General features: G+C 43.8%; 1 protein-coding gene across 1 annotated transcript; it reads right to left on the bottom strand.

The window, feature by feature from the left end:
- Window positions 1-1,792: 1,792 nt before the first annotated feature.
- Window positions 1,793-22,081, bottom strand: Ythdf2 (YTH N6-methyladenosine RNA binding protein 2). Its single transcript, XM_038333727.1, has 5 exons — window positions 21,749-22,081; window positions 21,265-21,289; window positions 20,565-20,644; window positions 13,979-15,562; window positions 1,793-2,695 (listed from the first exon to the last, which is right to left on the bottom strand). The coding sequence occupies exons 1-5, from the start codon at window positions 21,773-21,775 to the stop codon at window positions 2,672-2,674; spliced, it is 1,740 nt and encodes a 579-aa protein (XP_038189655.1). The 5' UTR covers window positions 21,776-22,081; the 3' UTR covers window positions 1,793-2,671.
- Between the last annotated feature and the right edge of the window lie 1,275 nt (window positions 22,082-23,356).

Genomic DNA, 23,356 nt, shown 5'->3' with positions numbered 1-23,356 from the left:
TTTTGTTTTTTGATTTTTTGAGATAGGATTTCTCTGTAGCTTTGGAGCCTGTCCTGGAACTAGCTCTTTGTAGACCAGACTAGCCTCGAACTCACATAGATCCGCCTGCTTCTGCTGGGATTAAAGGCGTGCGCCGCCCCCACCGCCGCCGGCTGGGAAGACTACTTTTTAGACTGATCACTTTAGCAGCACCAGCCCCTCCCCAGGGCTCCTGCCCTCACCCCCCAGGGCTGGGATTACCAGTGTTACATCATGCTGTTTTATGTGGTATTAGGAATCAACCCAGAGTTCTGCACATACTAGACAAGTAGTGTACCAACTGAGCTTCATCTCCATCTTGAGTCTAACATTTTAGATGAGAAAAAAAGGCCAACATGAAGTTTTGTGGATTTCCTTGAAATAAGACAAAATCAAAGGTCCAAAACTCCAACATCCAACAATCTTGGGCCCCAATACTCAGTAAGATTGTAGATGAGCCCCCTTCATGGGATCTCCTGCTCCTCTAAGTTTGCTCCCAAAGCCAGAGACACTTTATATGTGATATGAAGCGATTGGGAAGCAACGGCTTAAACCACTGAAGGGCTAATGTTTTAAATTGTAAAAAGCCATCTTGAATAAGTTCATGTCCAGCTTAAATAAAGTAGGGGAAACACAGGTGAAACTGCTTTTCTCTGGATATTTTCCACTTGAAGGCAAATTACTAAACCAAGTGACGTATGAGACCCTGTTAAACCCACAGGAGTTAAATGTGGAGTTGGAGAGACGGCTCAGAGGCTGACAACACTGGCGTTCTTCTAAAGAACTGGAATTCAATTCCCAGCGCCCACATGGGAGCTCACAACCATCTGTGCTCCAATTCCAGTAGATCTGACTCCCTCAGAGACATACAAGCAGGCCAAACACCAATGCACAATGTGAAAAACATGCATTCAAACCAATGAAAACACCGAGAACTCCAATTTGGGGGACAGTGCTGGCTACAATGCTAGAAAACAACACTGACCTTCCCCCCTAGGGCCTAAGAACCGTCTACTAACAGAGCTATGTCCCAGCATCACTGAGCAGCCTGGAACAGGGATACCAGGGCAACATTGTCCTCAGTATTAAACTCCATTTTCAAAATCCTCTTAGTATGGAGTTTCTCTAAAATTGGGACATCTTAGGAGCATCTCTAAAGCAGAGAAGCCCTTTAAACATTAGGGAATACACAAATTCCACTATGGTCAAAGGGTACAAAGAGCACGCCAGCAGAATTTCACTTTTGAGACCCAAATCCCTGGGGAATGCTGTCTAAGTTAGCCATATATTGAACACTTACATCCTTGGATACTGGGTGCTACCTATTTTTGTAGGAATGAGGTTCCTATAGAATTAGCATAGTACCTGGTACCTAAAACACAAATACTATGGAGTGGTTTAGCCGTGCTGTTTTCTATACAAACCAGAAGCAAAGCATTATGAATATTGTCACACTTGGTTTACAGAAGTCATAAGTAAGGGTTTCTAGTCCTTAAGTACAAAGCAAGCCAAAACTATATGCTTTCAATAGAATTGTTTTTAGTGACAGGATCTCATGTAGTCTAACTAACCTCAAACTTGCTACGTGGTGAGGAAAAGCTCTGAGCTTACCCATCCTGCACCCACCTCCTAAGTGCTGGGAGTACAGGAATACAACCCCACGCAGGGCCTTTAACTTTCTAAAGTGAGTCACTATTTCACTTCTCAAAACTTTCTACACCAAAATCTTTTTTCCCTAAATATAGCAGGCAAATGATACTAGATGCCACAGAAATGATGCTCAACAGGATCTCACGTTTATTGAGAAGTGATTAATGGTAAAAAGAAAGGCAATGCCCTTTCCTCATTGGCTGAACAAGAAACTGAAGAAACATTCACTACATGTTTTACAATATTTTCTCTTCCAAAATGCATTTCTGAAAACAAGTTTTTATCACTGTTCTTAGCTTTGAAATCAAATTAATCCTGACTTAATCAGTTATAATGTACAAGAACAGAACACTTCTTAGGACTCCTAGTACTTTACTTTGAGTAACAAAGGGTCAGAGAAAATGAGTCACCCTCACAGACACAACCTTGGGTAACACTGTTATTAAACTCTCCTAGACAAAAATTCTTCATAAAATTTTTCTTCCAGTTCGGAAGGGAAAAACAAATTCCCACTTTCTGGGGTGGACACCCAAAATCTGCGCAACTCAAGTGTTCTCCAAGTGCAAATGTCAAAATGGGAAGAGGAAAGGGTTTTAAAAATTAGAGAAAATTGTATGCACTTACGGACTTAAAAATCCGAAAAATATAGTAAAAAGACAAACAAAACAAAACAAAACAAAAAAAACACCAAAGCATTATGCTTGGAATCACAACCAAAGCCAAAATAAAAGGGACATTTTTTTACCTAAACTACCTAGAGGGAATTTTTGTTTAGGTTTTTCCTTTTTTTTTTTTTCCTTTTTTTTTCTCCATTTTCCAGTTAAGTCCTATGTTTCCTTTCTTTTTTTTTTTTTTTGTGAATTCCAATACTTAAACTGCAAGTTTGCAATTGTCTCTGAAGTCAATGAAATTAAGAAAAAAAGTCCTAATTTTCTTGAAAGTCACTGTGTCCTCTTAGGATAAGCAGATGCAACCGTTGCTGCAGTCTGTGCAGAACCGCTTTTTATTTCCCACGACCTTGACGTTCCTGGGGAGGTAAGAAAAAAGTTGAAATAGTTAGTTAAAATCTACCTAAAGTAATAATAAACAAACTCAAAACTACAATGTTTTTAAAAGGAAAAGGCCTGGTTAGCAGTGGTGGCACACAACGTGGATCCCCGGCACTTGTGAGGCAAAGGGCTGGAAGATCTGTGAGTTTCAGGCCAGCATGGTCTACAGAGTGAATTCTAGGACAGCCAAGGCTGTGTAGAGAGACTCTGTGTCAAAAAACAAAAAACAACGAAAAGTGCCTAGTCCTAACTCATGTATGTTTCCATTGAACTTCTAACCATGGTTCTGATGTCAGAATGGATCTTCCAGAAAGAACAGCAAATCCCATATTTGGACTCTATTTCCTAAGTACTGTTAACTATTAATAATCTCCATATTTTCACCCCAAGGACTTTAATTCTGAGGCTTATTTTGTTGTTTTAAGACAGTCACAACCCAAGTTGGTCCCAACTTGTAATCCTCCAGCCTTGGCCCTCAGTGCACTGCTATTCCAGATGAGCACACCACATCAAGCCATTACTCCCATCTTAAACTAACCTTCAAAGAGGTCACTTACCTGCCCAAGACTATCTACCCAAGGTGAATCAATTGTATTCATCATTGTATCAATGCCCATACTACAATATGTCAATCTTTGAGAAAAACCTAAACTTTAATCACCATAAGGGGGAGGTAGAGGGGGATTGCCAGGGCAAGCTGGCTACCTGGACTAGAAGTGGGAAATCAGAGATCCTATCTCAGTAAATAAAGTGGAGAGCAACCAAGGAAGACACCCAATATCACTTTTGGCTCTCTACATGTGTAATAAAGTACCTTATACACATGTATGAAAATGTCACAAGGAGACACTATACTTATCACAGCACAGCAGTTAACATTGTAACTAACCCATATATTCCAACCTCTGAAAATCAGCTGCTATTCAAAACAGAAAAGTTCCATCCAATGTAATAAAACCTTAAGTTTTAATGTTCCTATAATTTTTCTATTAAACTCTCCCTAAAATTTCAAGAACAGACACTGTAATGGTTTGAATGAGAAAGGCCTCCACGGCGCTTGCGAGTCCAAGGACCCGGGTTCGATCCCCAGGTCTGGTCCCAAGTTCGATTCTGTCACAGAGTGGCGTGGGCCACCTGTGCCCCGCCGTCTGTGTCCTGAGTGTCCTCCTTGCCACGCCCTCTTGTGGCAATGGGGGGGAGGGGGGGGGAAGACCTCCATAGGCTCATGTTTGAAAACTTGAGTTGCCAGAACTGTTTGGGAAGGATAAAGAAGATGAGGTCTTATTGGAGCTTTGTTACTGGTGGGAAGGCTTTGAGGTTTCATTCCCATTGTCTCTGTCTGCCTGCCTGCCTGCCTCCAATTTTTAGATCAAGATATAAGCTCTCAGCTGCTCCTGACACTAATCCTTTGTCCTACCATCAAGCATTCTGAAACTCAAATAAAATGCACTCTTTTAGAAGTTGCCTTGGTCACTTTGTTTTATCACAGCAATAGAAAAGTAACTAAGACAGACATATTGCTTTACAGTAGAAAAACTGGCTTAAAAAGTAAAATAAAACTGCCAATCACCATGGCACAGGCCCACAATCCCAGCATTCAAGATACTGAAGTAGTACACCAAGAGTTTGGTCCAGCCTGAGCTGCTAGAATGTGACCCTGTCTCAAAAAGATAATCCTGGTCAGGAGGTGGTGCTGAACACCTGTAATCCCAGCAAGTGGGAAGCAGAGGATCTGAGTTGGAGGCCAGAGTGGTCTACAGAGGGAGTTCCAGGGCTACAAAGAGAAACCCTAGCTTCAGAAAAAACAAGTAATGATAATAATCCCAACGTTAACCAATCTTTTTTTTTTTTTTTTTGGTTTTTCGAGACAGGGTTTCTCTGTGACTTTGGAGCCTGTCCTGGAACTAGCTCTTGTAGACCAGGCTGGTCTCGAACTCACAGAGATCCGCCTGCCTCTGCCTCCCGAGTGCTGGGATTAAAGGCGTGCGCCACCACCGCCCGGCTAACCAATCTTTCAATAGCACTTTCTATTAATCTTTTACTCGGAGGTGGGATGAAGCTCAGTAGTAGAATGCTTGACTGGATGTACAGGGCTCTGGGCTCAATTTCCAGCACTAGGAATAACAAAAAATCAGCTGGTATGCATCTGTAATCTTAGCATTTGTAAGGCTGAGGCAGGACTGTGTTGTTTTTGGTTTTGGGTTTGTTTTCTTTTTGGTTTTTCTAGACAGCGTTTCTTTGTATAGCTTTGGAGACTGTCCTGGCACTTGCTCTGTAGCCCAGGTTGACTCAGTCACAAAGATTCACCTGTTTCTGCCTCCCAAGAGTAACAAGAGCTAGGCCAACTCTTTAGACCCTCCACATCTTTGAGGAATGGTTTCTCGTACCTAAGGCTGGCCTTGAACTCAGAGGCTGACCTTGAACTCCTACTCTTCCTGCCTCTACCTCCCAGGGGTCCTCTTCAAGTGTGTGTCATCCCCTCTGGATCCACGTGTCATTTGTGTGTGCACGTGCTCCAGTAAAGGCCAGAGGACAGTCTTGGATATTGTTCCTGAGGTGTCATCTACATTTTTTAAGTCAGCATCTTTCACCCAGGCAACTAGGCAGGAAGGCTGGATGACCAGTGAGCCTCAGGGATTTGTTTATCTCCCATATCAGCAGTTTTTATTTATGTGGGTTTTGGGAATTAAAATCAGGTCCCTGAAGTACACCCCAGTCACTTTGCTTGATATGTGTATGTAAGATGCATGTGTGGAGACACCAGAGATTAACATCAAGCATCTTCTCATCCACTCTTCCACTTTAGAAATTGAGGCAGGATTTCACACTCAACCCGAGAGCGGATCTGGCTAATCTAGAAAGCCAGCTTGCTTCAGGGATCTTGTCTCTGACCCCTGAGCTGTCAGATTACATGTGGGCTGCCACACACACCTGTTGCAGAATATTTATATACCGTGAAGACGTGTCTATGCCAAGACGCCTTCTGATTGGTTTAATAAAGAGCTGACTGGCCAATAACTGGGCAGGAGAGGATAGTTGGGATTAAGTGCTTGAATTTCTAAATAAATCGGACATATGGTACAGAACAGCGGTAACAGAGCAACATGGCAAAATGTAGATTAAGAGACAGATTAATTTAAGTTATAAGAGCTAGTTGAAAAAAGGCCTAAGGTAAGGCCAAGCTTTCATAATTAATATTAAGTCTCTGTGTTGTTACTGGAGAGCTGGCGGGCCCACAAAAGAAAGTCCTACTGCATTTGAGAAACCTTGTTACCTATACCCAATCCAGCATTTACTTGGGCTCTGGGGATCCAACCTCCAGTCATCCATGCCTGGCAAACACTTTACCTTCCACTGAGCTATTTTCCCCAGCCCTGTGTTCATCTTTTATGATGCCATTTACTCTGCCTTTTCAAAATTACCATTATAAGGCACTATTAACTACTACAATGCAACAAATCTCTTTAAATGTATTCCCCTTATGTTGCAGAATATTCCTTTTCAATCATGTGAAGATGTGTCACTGTGACTGCTTTAATAAACAGATGAATGGCCAACAGCTGGGCAGGAAGATGTTAGGGGGATTTCTGGGGACAGAGAGGACTCTGGAAGCAGAGAGAACTTAAGAGAGGAAGAAAGGTGGAGTTGTGAGCCACTCAGAAAAAGCAGCATGAGTAATACAGAGATGAGGCATCAAGCCAAGCAACAGAGCATACATTAAAATAAATAAGTTAATTTAAGTTAGGACAAGCCTAAACTTAGGCAAAGCTTTCGTACTTAATAAGTCTCTGTGTCATTACTTGGGAGCTGGCAGTACAGAGAAAGACTTGCTACACCTTTAATCTATCTGTAATTATGTATCCTCTTGCCAACATCTCAAGCTCCCTTCTCTAATATTTAAAGGTAATTTTTGGTTTTTTCATTTTTGTTTTATTTTTTCCAGATAGGGTTTCTCTGTAGCTTTGAAGTCTGTCCTGAAACTCACTCTCTAGACCAAGTTGGCCTTAAACTCACAAAGATCTGCCTGTCTCTGCCTCTGCTGGGATTAAAGGCGTGCGCCACCATCGCCTGACTAAAGGCAATTTTTTAAAAGTAAGTAACTATAAAAAAATATTTCCAAGCCTCAACCTCTAGTCTTTTGCTTAAATAACTACAAGTAATATCCACACCTCTATTCAAACCACTCCAGCCCCCTTCCTTACTTTCAATCTGATTACGGAACTGGAGATTTGGCTGTGGTAGAGAGCTTGTCTAACACCCACAAGGCCCTGAATTCAATACCCAGTACTACAAAACAAAGCATTACAAAATTAAAAATTTGCTCATAAGAATACCTTGAAAGCCACGAGGTGGCAGTGTTCATCTGCTCTATGAAATCTAACTGGTTGAAATACCTTTGTTTTGGCCTCCTAAACACTAGGGTCAGTGGTTTGGCCCACCACACCTGTCTCTAATATCTTTTCTTCTTTAAAAATACCGGCTGGGGGGGAGGGAGGGGCTGGAGAGATGGCTCAGCAGTTAAGAGCATTGCCTGCTCTACCAAAGGTCCTGAGTTCAGTTCCCAGCAGCCACATGGTGGCTCACAACCATCTGTAACGAGGTCTGGTGCCCTCTTCTGGCCTGTAGGCATACATGCAGACAGAATATTCTATACATAAATAAATAATAAATAAATAAAGGGGTTTTTTTGAAAAAAAAAACAAAAAACAAAAAAACAAAAAAAAAAAACGGCTGGGTGGCTAGGTGGTGGCAGCACATGCCTTTAATCCCAGTCTTTAAATCCCAAGAAGAGAAGCAGGCCTGGCGGTGGTGGCGCACATCTTTCATCCCAGCACTCAGGAGGCAAAGGCAGGCGGATCTCTGCGAGTTCGAGGCCAGCCTGGTCTACAAGAGCTAGTTCTAGGACAGTCAAGACTACACAAAGAAACTGTCTCAAAAGAACAAAAACTAAAACTTAAAAGTATTCTTTCCAAAGCTAGACGAGTGTTTTCTGTACGAGCATGGAGAACTGAATTCAGATTCCAAGACTCATGTACAAAGCCAGTCAAGGTGATACGCCCCAACAGCCCTACAGACAAACAGATCATCAGAGTTCTCACTGGCCAGGCAGTAAGCTCCAGGTTCAGTGAAAAATGCAGTCTCAAAAAAATAAGATGGAAGTCCAGTGGTGGCAGCGTATGCTTATAAATAATTCCAGCGCTCGGGAAAAAGAGGCAGGGGGAATCTCTGTGAATTCCAAGCCAGCTTGGTCTACAGAGTGATTTCCAGGATAAGCTCCAAAACTACACAGAGAAACCCTGTCTCGAAAAACAAACAAACAAAGATGGAGAATAGATAGAGGAAGAGGCCTAACAATGTAAACACTCCAAACCCACCCATGCATACCCATACAAAATAATTAACTGGAACTACAGATGGTTGTAATGGGAATTGAACTTGGGTCCTCTGGAAGATCAGTCAGTGCTCTTAACCCCTAGCAACCACATGGTATCTCACAACCATCTATAATGAGATCTGGTATCCTATTCTGGTATGCAGGCATATATGCAGGCAGAACACTGTATACACAATAAATAAATAAATCTAAAGAAAATTATTTGTGCGCATATAATGCACATGTAGGCATGCATGCAGTGTTCAATTTTGTAAAATCATTCTCCATATTTTTAGTGTTTTATGCAGTGTACATCTGAGTATTTTGTAGGTGTGGTTGTCTGTGCCAGAGGTTGACATCTTTATTATACTCCATCTTTTTTATTAAAAGTTTTTTTTGTAATTTTTAATTATGTATGTCTATGCAAATGAGTGCAGGTACTCTCAAACATGGAAGGCACCGACCTCCCTGGAGCTGAAGTTACAGGTATTTGTTAGCTACTCAGGATGAAGAGGTGCTGGGACTGAACTCAGATCTCTGCCAAGAGCGGTACATGCTCTTAACTGCTGGACCATCTCTGAAGTTTTTCTGTCCCATCTTTAGAAAAACAAAACAAAAACATGGATCTAGGGACCGAACTCAGGCTGTCAGGCCGACACACAAGCACTTTACTCGAGGGGCCAACTTGCTGGCCCAGTGTCAGCAATGGAACATACACTGCTCTATACATTTCAGGTGACCTCATGTTCTAATTATCCCTTCATGCCAGGTTGGCTGGAGCTTGTTTACTCAGCAGGGTGGAAAGTATTACACAGATACTTGCACTACCTTTGTTGGAGTTATAATTGTGTCCAAAAGGGGGCGGAAACAACTTTTAACTGTCAAACCTATGGTGACGGAGCCATGTTCTTCCTTTTGGCTCATTTGCAAACCTAGTCAATAGTGAATACAGAAAAGCAGAAAGAGATCACCTTTGCTTGCCTTAATTTACTATTTTTTTTTCAAGAGCTATAATCAGGTCAACAATGGCTCAGCAGGTGAAGTATTCAAACCAAGCCTGTCAACCTAAGTATGATCCCAGGGAATCACCATGTTATCTGAGAACTACAGCAGACTGCCGGACCTACACATGCACACGATGGCTCAGACACCCACAAGTGACACAAAAAATAAGTGACAAAATAAAGAGCTATAGGAAAGTTCTTTATCACACTGTCCCTTGAATCAAGGCATTCAATGAGAATTCAACACAATGCTTCAAAAGCTGTAGCCACCTTTACAATATTTCAGCAAAGAAATCTAGGCTTTGCTCATTTCTCCCCCCTAACCTACCCAACAAATAGCAGAGATGCTGAACCTGTAGAATTTTCACTCATATTCCTCCATTTCTTTTTTTCCTTTTAAATCAATAGTGCCTTGTATCCCAGGCTAGCCCCAGAGGTAACATTGCACTTCTGATCCTCCTGCCTCCACCCTTCCAGTGCTGGGATTAGAGGCATCACAGGCCCCTCAGTTTATACAGTGCTGGGAGCTGAATTTAGGATTCTGTGCATGCTGAACAAGCATTCTACCAACAGAGCTACATTTCCAGACGATGGAAATAGAGAACTGACTCCTACAAGTTATCTTCTGACTTCCACATACAGATGAGTATACGAAAACACCCACAAACAACTGAATGGATGTCCATTCAGGAAGTCTGAGGAGGTAACTTCCAGTGTTAGAGTAGAGAATAAATGGAAGCTAACAAGAAGTGTGGTTTTTTTCCTTTTCTTCCTTCATTTTTTTTTTTTTTTTTTAAGACAAGCCATGTAGTCCTGGCTGTCCTGGAAGTCACTACCAGGCCCACCAGAGACTCACTTATCTCTGCTTCCTGAGTGCTGTGAGCAAAGGCAGGTATGGTAATTTCTAAGTTAATCATTTAGTAAGAAAATACAGAATCTAGGTGCAATGGCTCACATCTGTAATCCTAGGCGGCTAAGGAAGAACTGCTTAGAATTGAGGTCAGTCTGTGCTACACAGTCAGGCTGTCCCAAATAAAATCAGACAAGTTTATAACAGATTACAAAGCCACTAAAGTGATGTCACAGCGCCTGGTGTGGTGTACAAATAAGTGGAGAATACTCAGACCTAAAGAGATGTTATGAACCAAGCCAGAGGATAGCTCAGCAGGTAAGAGCAAGCGGAAGACCTACATGGTGGAGAGATCAACCCTGACCTCCACTTTCATGCATGGGTCTGTGTGTGCTCTCTCTCACAATAATGCTTTAGATACAAAGTTAAAAAAAGTTACAAATCAGGACATGACTGGCCTATAAGCCCAGCATTCAGGTGGAGGCAAGAGAATCAGGAGTTCAAGGCCGGCTGGCCTGGAGGTAGGAGGGTGGGAGGAGTGAAACACCCAAAAGACACAAAGATATTACTAAAATTTTACTGGAAATATCAAGCCAGACAGATGCAATGTCTGAAGGTTTCAGGATACTGAATTACATCAGGTGACAGAATGATTCAGTAATAATGGTTGGCAATAATGGCCATCTCTACTTTGGTGTGGTCTGCCAAGATACAAGTCTGATCATGGGCCTTCAGAACAGCTGTGACGTCATCCTCAGGGTAAATTTTAAGTGCTTCCTAGTTACTGCATTACCACCCTACATGCTACCCAGTCTTCTGCCATCTTGTGACTAACACAAAGAACACACACCTAACCTAGTGCCTTGATGAACTATGAATCTCATTCTCACAAAACTTTCTTGGGAGCCTAATAAACTAATAACAGTTTATAGTCAGTTATACAAAGATAGTTGGAACAACCGAGCAGACAATTCTGACTGAAAAAGAACAGGGCAAGCATCGAGCCTTCCTGAAACCTAAGCCTCTTCCCACACAAAACATTAACTAAAAGGCAATGGGACACAAATATAATCAAAACTTTATTTTTATCTGATGTTTTGTTCACCAGCCTAAGAACAATTAGGATACTCATTCATGTAAATCTTTTTTTTTTTTTTTTTTTTTTTTTTGGTTTTTCGAGACAGGGTTTCTCTGCAGCTTTAGAGCCTATCCTGGAGCTAGCTCTTGTAGACCAGGCTGGTCTCAAACTCACAGAGATCCGCCTGCCTCTGCCTCCCGAGTGCTGGGATTAAAGGCAGTGCTGGGATTAAAGGCGTGTGCCACCACCGCCCGGCTATTCATGTAAATCTTTATGTGTGGTTTTGGAAATGAACCTTTTAATTTACTTTTTTATTTTTGGTTTTTCAAGACAGGGTTTCTCTGTAGCTTTTGGAGCCTGTCCTGGAATTCGCTCTGTAGACCAGGCTGGTCTCAAACTCACAGATACACCTGTCTCTACCTTTTTTTTAAAAGGAGGATGGTTCTAAGGATAGAACCCAAGGTCTGGTGCATGCTCTCCAAACATTCTACCAGAGTTACACTCCTAACCCTAGACACTATTTGACAACCTTCATTACTGCATTCATTCTAGGAAAACAGTAAAAGAATAGTCAATTCTAGACCAGCCTGGTCTACAAGAGCTAGTTCCAGGACAGGCTCTAAAGCTGCAGAGAAACCCTGTCTCGAAAAACAAACAAACAAACAAACAAACAAACAAAAAAAAAAAACAAAAAAAAAAAATAGTCAATTCTAAGAATCTTACACCTCATGTTCAAGGTCAGTCTGGGCTACATATTTATTGAGGCTAGTGAGATGACTGAGCAGTTAAAGAGCACTTGTTTTTTTTGTTTGTTTGTTTTCGAGACAGGGTTTCTCTTTAGCTTTGGAGCTATACCACCCTGAATGTGCCCGTTCTCGGAAGCTAAGCAGGGTCAGGCCTGGTTAGTACTTGGATGGGAGAGCACTTGTTCTTACAGAGGACGAGCGTTCAAGTCCCAGCACCCACACAGTAACTCACAACCATCCATACAGACATATAAAAGTGTAAAACATAAATCTAAAAGCTTAGGAAAAAAACTAAAATATTTTTTAAAAATTAGCTTCAAGCATTGGGAGTGATGGTGAACATCTTTAATCCCATCAGAGGCAAACAGATCTCTGTGAGTTCAAGGCCAGCCTGACCTACCTAGTAAATTTGACTCCAAAGTCAAACAAACAAAAAAATTAGTTTCAGAGATTCAAAGTCATCTTCAGTTAATGATTCTGAGGTCTAAACTATGAAATCCTCTCTCCAAGTTTCATTTACTCATTTAATCACTCCAATGAATTTAATCCAAATACATCCTTGACTAAAAGTTAATCAATATAGATCCAGGGGCTTAGCTCAGAGACAGACTGTTTCCCTAGCATGCTCAAGGACCTCATTCCATCCAGAGGACTGGTATAAAGTAAAAAATAAAAATACAAGTCCACCCCAGGTTCAATTCAATCACTAGCAGAACAAAAATTAAGTGTGCATAACTCAACAGAAACTCCAGCTTCATGGGATTTGAAACCCTCATATGGTTTCTGTGTGTACCAGACCTGCATGTACTACAGACACCCATGTAGGCAAAACTCCTATATACACAATTAATAAAATATGAGTAAGTAATAAAAAGGTGGTGGAAAGACGGTTCAGTGGCCAAGATCACTAGCTGTTCTTCTCAAAGACCTGTGTTCAATTCCTAGCACCAACATGGCAGAGCCTACAACCACCTGTAACTCCAATTCCAGAACACCCAACATCCTCTTCTGGTCTCTACAGATATGCATATGGTACACATGAATATACTCAGCCCCATATACAAACAAATATAAAAGTAAATTTTAATAAAAGCAAACACTCCCCCCCACACTATGGTCCTAAAATTTCATATACCTAATACCTTCAGAGCAAACACTATCTATTTCAAACAAATCACTCTAGTTTTGATCCTTTGTCTATCACTCTTTCCACTTGATACAGAAAAATCAAGAGAAAGTGACTGAGTAATAAAATATCAGAACTAAGAGGCTTTCTAACGTTCAGGTTTTTGGGGTTTTTTTTTGGGTCATGAATGTTCTACATAAACACATGTGGTGGACTTGCATGTGTTAGTTCCCCTGGTAGTGGGTTATGAGTAGTTGCAAGCCACCCTGTGGGTAATAGGATTGTACCCAAGTCCTCTGCAAGAACAGCAACTGCAGCTGAGCAGAGGTGGTGCACACCCACCCAGCAGTGGCAGGTGGATCTTCAGGTGGAGTTCAAGACCAACCTGGTCAACAAGAGCTAGTTTCAGGACAGCTAGGGCTATTACACAGAGAAACCCTGTCTTGAAAAACCAAAAAAGAAAAAAGAACAGCAACCAATCAGTTGTTTTTCCAACCCTTTTACTGCTGTTTTAAAGTTTCATATAATAAAGTTTTACATATGATAACTTTCCTATGGCTGGGCATGTGGCACAGGGACAGAGGGTTTGCCTAGCACATCCTAGTTTCAATTCCCATCACTGAAAAGAAAAAAATAATAAAGTGAACATTATAAAGAGTAAAGCAAAGTTCTAACAAACAATAAAATCAACTGTCAGAAGCAGACAGATTTCAGGGCGGTAACACACCAATTCTTGAAAATACACAAAACTACCAAAGGCAAAGACACTCCAAAGAGCATTCATACTTTCCCGTACATTATACCCACCACCCTCTCCTTTCACTTCAGTTTTTCCCTCTTGTAGCTTTACAATTATCTGTCTATACCAGTTCAGTTCAAACCGTACTGTTTCTGCTCTCCACTAAAGCTCACATTCCTTCACACTAGGGTTCAAAAGACCAATTATCCTCCCATAAAGCCTTAGAAGCTGCTAAATGACACCATTATTACAGAGCTTTTATTAACCACTCACTCACTGCAACAGCTTTCTTACCCTCTCTATGGCCTCCTCCTTCCCCACAGTCATTTGAATAAGATGGTTACCTTTTTAACACTTTCTTCTTCCTCTTGGCGTTTCTCATAGTGTGAGAAGTCATCAAAAATGGAAGTGGTGTGCTTGTAGCTGGCTATGATTTTCAACACCTGCTTAGCTTTTTCCAGAGGCACTTCCTGAGTGTCCCTAGAGTTGGTCACTGGTTTATTCTCGTTGTTCTCTAGACGAATGTGTCGCAGTTGGCTATTGGGAACGTCCTTCACAAAAATCCATCTGACATCAAAACGACCCTTCCATTTGTCCTGGGACCACACACCTGCACATGTGTTGTAGTCCACAGCAGATTTCATCTCTGCAACTCCACAGAAGTGTCCACTGCCGTTGACACTGAAAAGTAAGTAAACGGGACCTTTCCCGTTCATGGAACGATATGCAGCATCCAGTCTCTTGTTACCGTGCTCTGTGCTGCACCAGATATTATACTTAATGGAACGGTGGATATCGTCCTCAGAGTAGCTCTTAATGATGAAAACCCGGCCATGTTTCAGATTCCAGTCGAAATCTTTAGGGTTATAGTTATTGATGGACCGAAGTTTCTCCAATACTGGGTGAGGCTCTGAAGGAGTAGATCCAGAACCTGCCTGAGACTGTCCTACTCCATTACCATCCACCCCATTATGACCGAACCCACTGCCACGGTTCCGAGGTGCTACCCAGCGAGTTGGCTGAGCTGCCTGTTGCTGGACTGAGAGCTGGGCAGGCTGAGGTGGAGGCGGAGGCAATGGCTGCGTCTGTTGCCCTACTGATGTCTGAGCCACTGGTGGGCTATTATTGGCCTGCTGTCCTACAGGCTGAGGAGACCCCTGGGTTGGCTGACCTATATTTTGAACCAAAGCCTGTGAAGGAGCTTTTGCCACAGGACCCTTGTTATCCCAAGTTCCAATATCCATGTTATGCTTTATTGGGGGTGGTGGAAGACTTGATCCTGCAATGCCATTCTTGGTCTTCAGTTTAGGTTGCTGTTTTGCAGGCTTGCTAGCAATATCAGCCCAGGATGCTGGTTTTGGAGGAGCAATAGTAGCTGGAGGCAAACTGCTAGAAGCCACGATGTTACTAGTGATGGACCCACTACCAACAGCAGAGCCTACAACTTTTGGAACACTGCTTGCAACTTCTGTGCTACCCAGTTTCAGTGCTGCCATCCCTTGGTCTATAGTATTCATGCCAGGAGCTTTATTGAGGGTCTCATTGGCAAAAGCTGACTGTCCATCAATCATGGCTCCACCTAAGGAGCTGGGTGCATAAGCATAATTGTTATTATATCCAGAGCTTTGAGTAGACTGTCCCTGAGAACTGTTATTTCCCCATGCTGAGAAGTCGATCCCACTGGGAAAAAAATTAAAACCATGCTGACCAAGAAATGGAGTGCTACCTAGGGCTCCTGGTTGCCCAAACATTGCATCTGGAAGGAAGTGGGGCTCTCCGTTGCTCAGTTGTCCATAAGAAGTTAGATAGGGCATGGCTGTGTCACCTCCAGTAGACCAAGCAGCTTCACCCAAAGAATAGGAAAAGCCAATGGAAGGGCTGTAGTAACTGGGTAAGTAGGAGTCTGACATGGCAGTATATGCATTATTCTGTGGAAGAAGAGGCAAATACATCAAAACAACATATATATAAATAATAAAAATAACAGGACATTTCCTTCCACAATCACAACTCAAGTATTTGAGCCATCACCACGAAAGGGAATAGTCCATTCACCTTTCTGTAAACTTACTGGCATTTTTGAACAATATGAAATTTTGATGTGATAACTGCTTAAATCTTTTTTGGTTTCTGGCTTATGTGCTATATACAGCCCAGCTGGCCTCAAACTTACGGCAATCTTCCTGCCTCAGATTCTAAGTGCTGGGGTTAAAGGCGTGTCACACCACACCTAAAGGTCCTGTGTAAGTATGGAAAGCTAGGCTGACACATAGAGTAAATAGAGATTTTTGTTGTCACTGTTTTGAAGGCAGAGTCTTACTATGTAGCTGTGGCTGGCTTAGAACTTGCTACATAGACCAGGCTGGCCTAGAATTCAGTGTGCTAGGATTTAAAGGTGTGCACCACTAGGCTTGGACAGTTAAAACCATTTGCAGCACTTCCAGAAGATTCAGGTTCGGTTCCCAGCACACACATGGCAGCTAACAGCCATCTGTTACTCCAGGCCCAAGAGATCTGATGCCTTCTGTGAACAAAGCACACACGCGGAACATAACATGCATGCAGGCAAATCACCCATACATACCCCTATCGCCCCACCCCCAAAAGGGCACGCTCTGTCATGCCTGGGCAGTTGTTACGTTTTTTTTTTTTTGGTTTTTCGAGACAGGGTTTCTCTGTGGCTTTGGAGCCTGTCCTGGAACTAGCTCTTGTAGACCAGGCTGGTCTCGAACTCACAGAGATCCGCCTGCCTCTGCCTCCCGAGTGCTGGGATTAAAGGCGTGCGCCACCACCGCCCGGCCAGTTGTTACTTTTAGACAGGCTCTCACTATGTAGCTCTGGCTGGCTTAAACCAAGTTAGCCTTGAACTCCCACAGATCGCCCTGCCTCTGCTTCCCAAGAGCTAGAATTAAAGGGTTTTGCTCTATATCCCAGAGAGGTGTGGAACTATGTGTGTTAGGCTTACTTCTAACTCCTGCCAATCAGGCTCAGTGTAGATGATGTCTTTATAGATTTGAAAATTGGGAATTATGGAGGATCAGTGTTCAAGAGCTTCCCAGCAAAAGAACCAGACTTCATGGCACACTCTTGTAAGCCTAGCAAGCGGTGAGTATGAGGTATAAAGGTAGAAATCAAGAGCTTAGCTATAAAGTGAGTTTGAGACCTAACAAAAACAGATTCTATGTCCAATAAGAAAAAAAAAGTAGGGACTGGAAAGATGGCTCAGTGGCTAAAAGCACTTGGGTTCAGTTCCTAACACCCATGGAGTGGCTCACAACTATCTGTAACTCCAGTTCCAGGGAATCTGATGTTCGCTTCTAACCTCCACAGGCACCAGGCACAAACTCACTGTACATACCATACAATACACACAGAAAAAAATACAGGCCAAGCCAGGCAGTGGTGACACATGCCTTTAATCCCAGCACTCGGGAGGCAGAGGCAGGCAGATCTCTTGAGTTCGAGACCAGTCTGGTCTACAAGAGCTAGTTCCAGGACAGGCTCCAAAGTTACAGAGAAACCCTGTCTTAAAAAAAAAAAAAAAAAAAACACCTCAAAACATAAAATTAATAAATCCTAAGAGGGCCAAAAGATGGCTCAAGGGATAAAGGTGTTTGCCACCATGCTGATGACCCAAGTTTAATCACCAGCACCAGAAGGTGATAACTGACACCGTCAAGTTCCCCTCTGACCTCCAAATACACACCGCGTAGGCCCAAACCCACATAAATAAATGTTAAAAAAACAAAAGAAAACAAAACCTGGTAAGATGGTTCAGTGAGTAATCTGGTCAAGAACCTGAGGTAGGTCCCTGATATCCACATGGAGGACAGAGAGTCAACTCCTACAAATTGTTCTCTGCCCTCCACATCTGTATAGTAGCACACACATGTCCAACTATTTAGTGAGAGTGTGGGTATGTAAGAAAATTTTGGAAGGGGGTTAAAAAAAGACAAAAAACTTACAAATTTCAAGTTCTATTCCAATTGTCTGTCCAAGCATTCTTCCCTCATAAACTAACAATGTTCACTATATAAACTTTATAATAACCTGGAGTGGAAACAGTGGTCCCCAAAGAACTTAAATATGGAAGGGTGGGGAGTGGAGGGAGTACTTCTTGTTTAATTTTACCTACCAAATGAATGGCAATCATTTGAACTTAGTACTATACCTTTAGCACGAGAAGTAGAAAAATATGACATAAGTCTATAACCTTAAATAATCAGAAATATGAAATCATGCACAATTATTCTTTCAATCAAGGAAATAGATAGTATTGTACAAGTCTTCATCTTAGTTTGTGATTTTTATATAAAAAACCTACAGCACTGCTGGGCATGGTGATGTACACCTTTTATCCCAGCACTGGGGAGGCAGAGGCAGGAGAATTTCTGTCAACTGGAAGCCAACCTAGTCAATATATACATAGTTCCAGGTCAGACAGGGCAACACTGTAAGAACTTATCTCAAAATTAAACTAAATGAACTCTACGGCACACAGAATAACCTCAAGTGAAAAGCAAGAGGTACATAAAATTGATCTCCATAAACACATAGTTCAATTCACATAGTGTGTCTTAGTTGTAATAGTTCTAATAAGGCACTCATTATTTACCAATTCTATCCTTCTGAAGACACTTGGAAAACAGCAAGTACCTTAGGACTTAAACTTGTATTGCCAAGGCCAGAGCAGCATAAACAGTATTCTCTAACCTCTAAACACATCTACATAATAAAATTTTCAGCTAATGGAGTTTGATAAGGTCAGGCATGGTGCCTTATTACCTTTAATCCCAGTACTCAGAAGACAAGCAGACAGATCTCAGTGAGTGTGAAGCTACTCAAAACTACATAGAGACTACCAAAAAAAAAAAAAAAAAAAAAAAGCAGAGCAGGATGGAGCGAAAGAGAAAGGGAGAGGAAGGGAAGGGAGAGATGGAGAAACAAACAAACAGCTAAAAATTACATGAATTAGACAGACAGTGGTGGCTCATGCCTTAAATCCCAGCACTCAGGAGGCAAAAGCAGGTGTATCTGAGAGTTCCAGGCCAACCTGGTCTATGGAGAGTTCCGAACAGCCAGAGCTACACAGAGAAACACTGGCGTGGGGGGGGGGGAATTACATCAATTAGTATATATAAGGCCCTGTGTTAAGCACACCACACACATTAAAAAAACAGTAACAAAACCCATAAATTATCTTTTTTTTTTTTTTGAGACAGTATTACTATGCATGTAGTCATGACTGGCACAGAATTCTTTTGTTTTTTTGAGACAGGGTTTAAACTTCTGTGTAATAGTCCTGGCTGTCATAGAACTTTCTATGTAGACCAGGCTGGTCTCAAACTCAGATATCCACTTGCCTCTGTCTCCCTAGTCCTGGAATTAAAGGCAAGAGATCATACCCAGTTCTATGAATTACTCTTGATTATCGACCACAAAAAAAAGCCACCCTTCTTCAAAGTATATAACTACAGCTCAATTAAAAAAAAAAAAAAGCCACTACTTAAGCTTCCAGTTTACTTCTCAAAGAAAAAGAAAACATTCTTACTAGCATGGATTATGCCAAGACAGTTGAAAGTCTATACCTGTAATGTCAAGTCCCCACATGCCATAGATCTCAAAAATCTGAATTATGCAATACTTTACAAGCACTACCTAGAACTGATTCTAGCCAGGCAGTGCTAGTGCACGCCTTTAATCACAGCACTAGGGCAGGTGGGTCTTAGTGAGTTCGAAGTCAGCCTGGTCTACAGAGTGAGTTCCAGGACAGCCAGGACAGAGAAGAAAAACTGTCTTGAAACCACACCCCACACCCCCATGCATGCATCCATCCATACATGCATACATACATTGATTCTAAATGTTCCCACTCTCTGTTACAGTTATTAGGAAAGCAAACTACTTTATTAACAGTAGCTATTAATAGTTCATTCCTCTACTTCCTTCCCTGACTTTCCCGATTAGCTGGTTGTCCTCTGTGGAAACTTTTTCCAATCACTTCCTAGATCAGCAGTTCTCAATCTGAGTCTGGACCCTTTGGGGGGAGGTCCCATTATCTACTGCTTATCAGATATTTACAATTCACAAGAGCAGCAAAACGAGTTATGAAGCAGCAAGAAAAATAATTTTATGGGAGGTCCAAAATATGAGGAACTGTATTAAAGAAAGGTTGAGAACCACTACCCTAGATGGTTTTTGTACTCTCACTGTGAAAAATGTTTAGATAGGCTATCTTACGTAAGGTTGGGCAATGCTGGCGCACATCTTTAATTCCAGCACTGGGGAGGCAGAGGCAGGCACATCTCTATGAGTTCAAGGCCAGCCTGGTCTACAAGAGCTAGTTCCAGAACATGCTTCCATCAACTGTGCTAAATTTAGTGTCCTAACTGTAACTTCATTTCATAACTACATCAGCCACAAGAGGTACACAAAGCTGTTCTCTAGAAATACTAAATTAGTGCAAATCAAAGAGCAAGCATCCCACTTTGTCTCACTTCAAAACAGTTTTACTACATGACGAGTTCACTAAAGACCAGCGATTATCGCTGAAGTTCACAAGTGATTACACACTAGAATCTCCTCACTACACTGGTAACCCAATTTTCCTAAAAGACAAGGTTTTGTTCCCTTCAGCGCAGTCAGAACATTAAACAATAGCCGATAATCCTAATTCTTGCACTGATATATTCCTGGTAAATGAGGGACAATTAATTACTCAGGCCAGTATTACTACACTTACACAGCGACCTGTTATCAGTATATGGTCTCAGAGCACATACTTCGTTGAACACACAGCTTATAACGTTTGTAATAAACGGTTTATAACAAGTTATTAAGTATCCAAAGTAAACCCCCTCCTACACAAAAGTGAGACTGACTGATAGGGCAGGAAGTCTAACAGATAATGTAAAATGATCAGCTACTCACGGGCCTTGCCTGTGGACTCAAGTAAGGTTCGAAATCATCGTCGTTCAGTCCATCCTTTTGATGCACAGATCCATTTTGTACTAGAGGGAAAAAGTCAGATTAGTAATGTCCTGTTCCGACAAGCTCCCCCAAGTTCATCAATTACATCCTCCCCAGGAAGAAATCACGCTAGTGCACAGAGCCCACAACCAACCTCTCAGGGATAACGGTGAGCGCCAAGGCTGAAGCAAAATTCCCCAGTGGGGGAAATAAAAAAACCCCAAAAACCCGACTCTCTCCACCCCAGGAGAGAGTCTTTTTAAAAGGTCGGTTTATTGGCGCCTCCGAATTTCAATTCCCTCCGGCTCCCCCCCCCCACCGCCCCACACACCCCGCCACATCTAAGTTACTTCCAGAAAGTGATCGGCGAGGAGGGAAAACAAAGGCCTCCTAAGACCTACGGGAAACTAAGGACCTGGGGCTTTGCAAACCGCCTTCCACGCCCACCCGCTCATGAATTACTCGTTGTTAACGAAAAAGCTGCTCGCCAGCTGCAGGGGAGCACCAAAAGGGTCGAGCGCCCCGCGCGAGGCACCTGCGAACCGAGCGGCTTCGGAAAGGTCCTTTCCCCGGGGCGCGTCCCCGAGACCCCGCCCCCACTGTCCGGCGCGCCCCCCCCCCCCACGCCCGGCCGGCGGCCACCGGCGGAGCCCAGCTTTACCTTTGTTTCCTTGACCTTTTGGTCTCTGCGGGAGGAGGGGACGTCGCCGAGCAGCAAGTCGTCCGGGAAGAAAACGGAAAGGGGAAAAAGAGACTAATGAGAGCCGAAACCGAGCGGGGAAGAAAGGGAGCAGGCCTGAGGGGACGCGTGGTGAGGGGGAGGCGGGGAAAAGCGCTAGGCCGCCGGGTCACCCGGGCCGGGCCGCCAGCGACACGAGGGAAGGAGGAGGAAACGAGGAAGGGAAGCCCGGGCCGCTGTGGGGAGGGAGCGCGGAGCGGCGCAGCGCGGCCACCCGGCCGCCGAAGTACGTGGAGGAGCGGAAAGAGCGGGCTAGACCGGGAGGCGCAGGGCGCGGCCGGCTTCAGGCCGGAATCCCAAGCCGCGAGAGGCGCCGCCGCGGCCCGGCCCGGAGCGGCGAGCCCGGGCCTAGTCGGGCTCCGTCTCGACTCACACAATGGCCGAGACATGCGGGCTGGGCCTGTACCTGCTCCAAGAGGCTGCTGGCCGACATGGCTCTCGGATCCTCACTGGGGACGACGGCAGCGGACTCCTCCTCAGGACGGCGGCAGCGGCGGATGAGCCCCGGAGGCGGGAGCAGAGGGTGCGGCGGCGGCTTTTGTCCCTGACACTCGGAGCCTCGGCGGACGCAGCGGAGACACAGCGCGCGGCTCGGGCTCCGGCTCCGACTCGGCGACGCTCTAGGCGGGCAGCTCAACGCCCGTCTCTATGCTTTTACGCGCGCGCCCGCCCCTCGCAGCCGGACTATGGGCGCCAAGCAGCAGACAGCGGCGCGCGCGGCGCGAGCGCTGACTCTCACATTCACTCACCCACGCGGAAGGGAGCCGGCGCGGAGCACCTCGGGAAGGCGGAGCCGTGCCCGTGGCGCCCTCTGGCGGCCTGGAGGAGCGGAAGCGGCGCGCGCGGCCTCCCCGCCCCCACCGCCGCGGCTTTGGGCCTAGGGGCGCCGGGTAGCCAGGGTCGCGACTGGAGATTTTGGCAAATGCCTGGAGAGAAATGGCTATGTCTTAAGAAAACATGCAAAAGTTCTGGTTCTTAATGATGCACAGGAGTCTGTGCATGCAAGACTTGAACCCTAGTTCGGAACTGCAGTGGGCAACTCTTCTCCAATTTGAAAAGGAACCTCATGAGAGGTCCTAAGAGTTCACGGGGAAAACTTCATGGAGGTCTACCCAGGAGACACCTTCCCTAGGAGTACTGTCATCGTCCTTCCTCAGGGACTTGCAAAGAGCTCCCAGGAGCAAGACATGTACTAAGTATTTAAAAACAAAAAACAAAAAAAAACCCGGCACCCGTTACCCTCCACAAAAGACATTCACCCCTTTGACTTTTGAGGAAGAAAAATATACAATCACTTTGCAGAGACGTCACTAACCCTAAAATAATCCAGTAAATTCTGGGCTTTATTTCCAAGAAAAAGACACCTCACGCGTGTGCACACGATGTTGCACACACTTACACAGAGTCCGATGCACCTATAAACGTCCTGCGGGGCTTTAAGAGGAAATAGCTTTGATCCGAGGAAAATGAACTTTATTCCAGGGCCTGCTGTGTGCAGGGCTTTGTCAGTGAGTGTTTTCCAACACACAAGACTTTCAACAAGTTCAGAGTGGCTTGCAGTCAGCCCTGTTACAACTGGGAAAACCAAGATTAACTGTTCTGCCCAGAGTTGCCAAGCTATTAGAGTCCTGCGTTTGACACAAAAAAGAACATTATATCATCCTTCAACCGCTCAAAAAGAAATCATGTATTCAGGATCCAAGATCTGGAGGAGATCCAAAGGATGTGCAAAGACATTTTGTTGTTATTTGTTTTGTTGGGTTTGTGTATTTGTGTGTTTGTTTGTTTGTTTCAGACAGGCTGCTTCTACAAAGTCCCTAGCTGAGCCAGCACTCAGGAGGTAGAGGCAGACGAATCTCTGTGAGTTGGAGTCCAGCCTGGTCTACAAGAGCTAGTTCCAGAACAGGCTCCAAAGCTACAGAGAAACCTCTGCCTGGACACACACACACACACACACACACACACACACACACAAAGTCTCTAGCTGTCGTAGAACTCACTAGGTAGGCCAGGC

This window comes from Arvicola amphibius, chromosome 6 (genome assembly GCF_903992535.2).
Source record: "Arvicola amphibius chromosome 6, mArvAmp1.2, whole genome shotgun sequence".
Taxonomy (NCBI): Eukaryota; Metazoa; Chordata; class Mammalia; order Rodentia; family Cricetidae; genus Arvicola; species Arvicola amphibius.
This window is presented reverse-complemented; position numbering and strand designations above follow the sequence as displayed.